This window comes from Sphaeroforma arctica, assembly GCF_001186125.1.
Source record: "Sphaeroforma arctica JP610 unplaced genomic scaffold supercont1.4807, whole genome shotgun sequence".
Taxonomy (NCBI): domain Eukaryota; class Ichthyosporea; order Ichthyophonida; genus Sphaeroforma; species Sphaeroforma arctica.
The window spans coordinates 1-2,244 of NW_014035751.1; the positions used below are offsets into that span (position 1 = coordinate 1).

The following is a 2,244-nucleotide window of genomic DNA, read 5'->3' on the forward strand; positions in this document are numbered from 1 at the left end:
ATATATATATATATCGGCTACCTATTGTGTATGTTACTAACAGCCGTTTGTGCCGAGTGTACAGCCTAGTAGCCCACACTGTCAACCGGAGAAGAAACTCTTAATGCATGCTGTATCAGCATAAGCTGTGCTTCGAACGTAGCTCTACACCACAGTACATACGCTTCTTTCCATTAATGTGATCGAGAAAGTTGGTCGAATCCTTGAGCACACAGTCGCACACATCGCAATAGTACCCTCCCGATTGCGCAGCAGCTGTATCCTGCAAGAAATGCAAAATAACGAGTCAGCACTAAACCAATTCTGGTGCAGCGATAGACGAGGTTTCGTTGAATGATTACCGGAATCTGTACACTTTATTATAATACACACACGTTTCTTATTGACCGGACGATTCTACTATATGAGACTGCAAAATGTCTATATAAAATCAACTAGATGTAATAGTAATGCAATAGTATGTTTCAATAGTTGCAGAAATAGTAATATATGAAACAGCGAGCCTCAGGAACTGCATAGACAGAACATAAAGCTCCAATTCTGCATAAGAACGATGTAATAATTGTGCACTAAGACAATTGTATAGCTCGGTTATGGTCTGCGACAGTATTGTCTATCTAGTTGGAGTCTGTTGTTATTAAAAAATTGCACATTGTGTAATAATTGTGTGAAAATTGTGTGAAAGTGTGGCAGCGCGAAGTCATTGAAACAAAGATTGGAAGAAGAAAAAACATTCCGTGCCAATTTCTGCAAAGAGGTAAACCTGACACACACTAAATGTATATATGTATACGCATGAATATGGATAAATAGTTGAATTACACATACCATACGTAGAATCAATTTTGATCAAATTCATAACATATATGCTTAACCATAAACCAACGGGAATATACATGGCTAATATGATTTAACGACAAACAAATCAACAGGAAGATTCACAAGCAATTACGTATAGGATGATAGACGTGTGGATCAGCTCCGCAATGCTATACAACCAACGATACCGTAACAAATTTATAAAGGTATATGTAAGAGACTGAAGAGGATATGTGCCTAAACGAGGAAGAGTAGAAGTATCACTGCGAGGACATGGCTGTAATTCAAATCAGGAATATAATATCGCTCACGAACTTTTAGAAATCTATGCATGCGAATGACAATTTTGCAACAGCGACCACGACAGTCAGAAACAAAAGGATAACTCAACAACTGAATTATACGTATATACAATCCATTTCTAAGTATCCCACATTTCAATATCAGAACCTGGGTATACATCGCATCGTATGGACGTGCGTCTTGGATTCCAATATACAAAGCTTCACATACCGCAGTAACCACTTGGGTCTTGCCCAAATTGGAATCCAAGTCCACAGTATAGTCACGCTGTCGTAACAGATCTCTCTCCACGGGTTTTACATACTGCTTGGGGTTCTCTGCATCATCCTCCCTGTCTCTGGCTTTCTGTTTGTACTCATCTTCGTCCCATTTCCTACGGAAATCTGTATCACTTGCTTTCTTGTCGCCTTTATCACTCATGGTTGATATAAGTATGGTAGTCTGCTCTATTCTCGAGGTTGACTTATTCTAGGTTCTGATATTGGCCACGACCGTATACTTGTTCATTTAAAATCAGATGAATCTAGATACTGTACAGCCACATGATATTACGGCACATATTTACAATGATATTTTTTTCGATTTTCGATTCGACTGTAATGCGGGGTATTTATCAAGGGACCTAAAAAGCTGCGGGCGGTATAATATACCAACTTTTGTTAGTAGCCTAAGAGGCTATGCACATATCACAGTTGCAATCGAACTACAAATTAACCACCCCAATAATATTAGAGCTATAGAATTTGTACCTATACTAAGGCTATATAGTGCAAGTAAAATGCGGTCAGAAGGCACATTGAAAATTGTTGCAATGTGTACCTACCCAATCTCACCCAGATGCTCAAGTGGTCTTGTGAACTATCACAGCGGTGTTGTCTCGGTTGTTCATTGTGTGCTCCACTGATCGCGCTCTGTGTGCCCTGATATAATGTACTTCTCAACGCATTCATACTGCATGCCCCAAATATGTGTATACAATTTCAATTATTTTCAAACAAGTGCGCGCCTTTGTATATATAATTCTACCTATTATATCCATTATAGTGCAGATTCGACACTTCCTTTCTGCGTGAACAATTTTACTTTATTTATTATGTACCTCTAACACCAACTGTTCCCGAG

At 38.8% G+C, this 2,244-nt stretch overlaps 1 protein-coding gene across 1 annotated transcript; it reads right to left on the minus strand.

Moving 5' to 3' along the window:
- Window positions 1–162: 162 nt before the first annotated feature.
- Window positions 163–1,641, minus strand: SARC_14578 (hypothetical protein; the record flags this gene model as incomplete). The annotated part of the gene is made up of 2 exons (XM_014291289.1): window positions 1,333–1,641; window positions 163–262 (listed from the first exon to the last, which is right to left on the minus strand). Coding segments are annotated over exons 1-2 (310 nt in total), but the record flags the coding sequence as incomplete, so codon positions are not given.
- Between the last annotated feature and the right edge of the window lie 603 nt (window positions 1,642–2,244).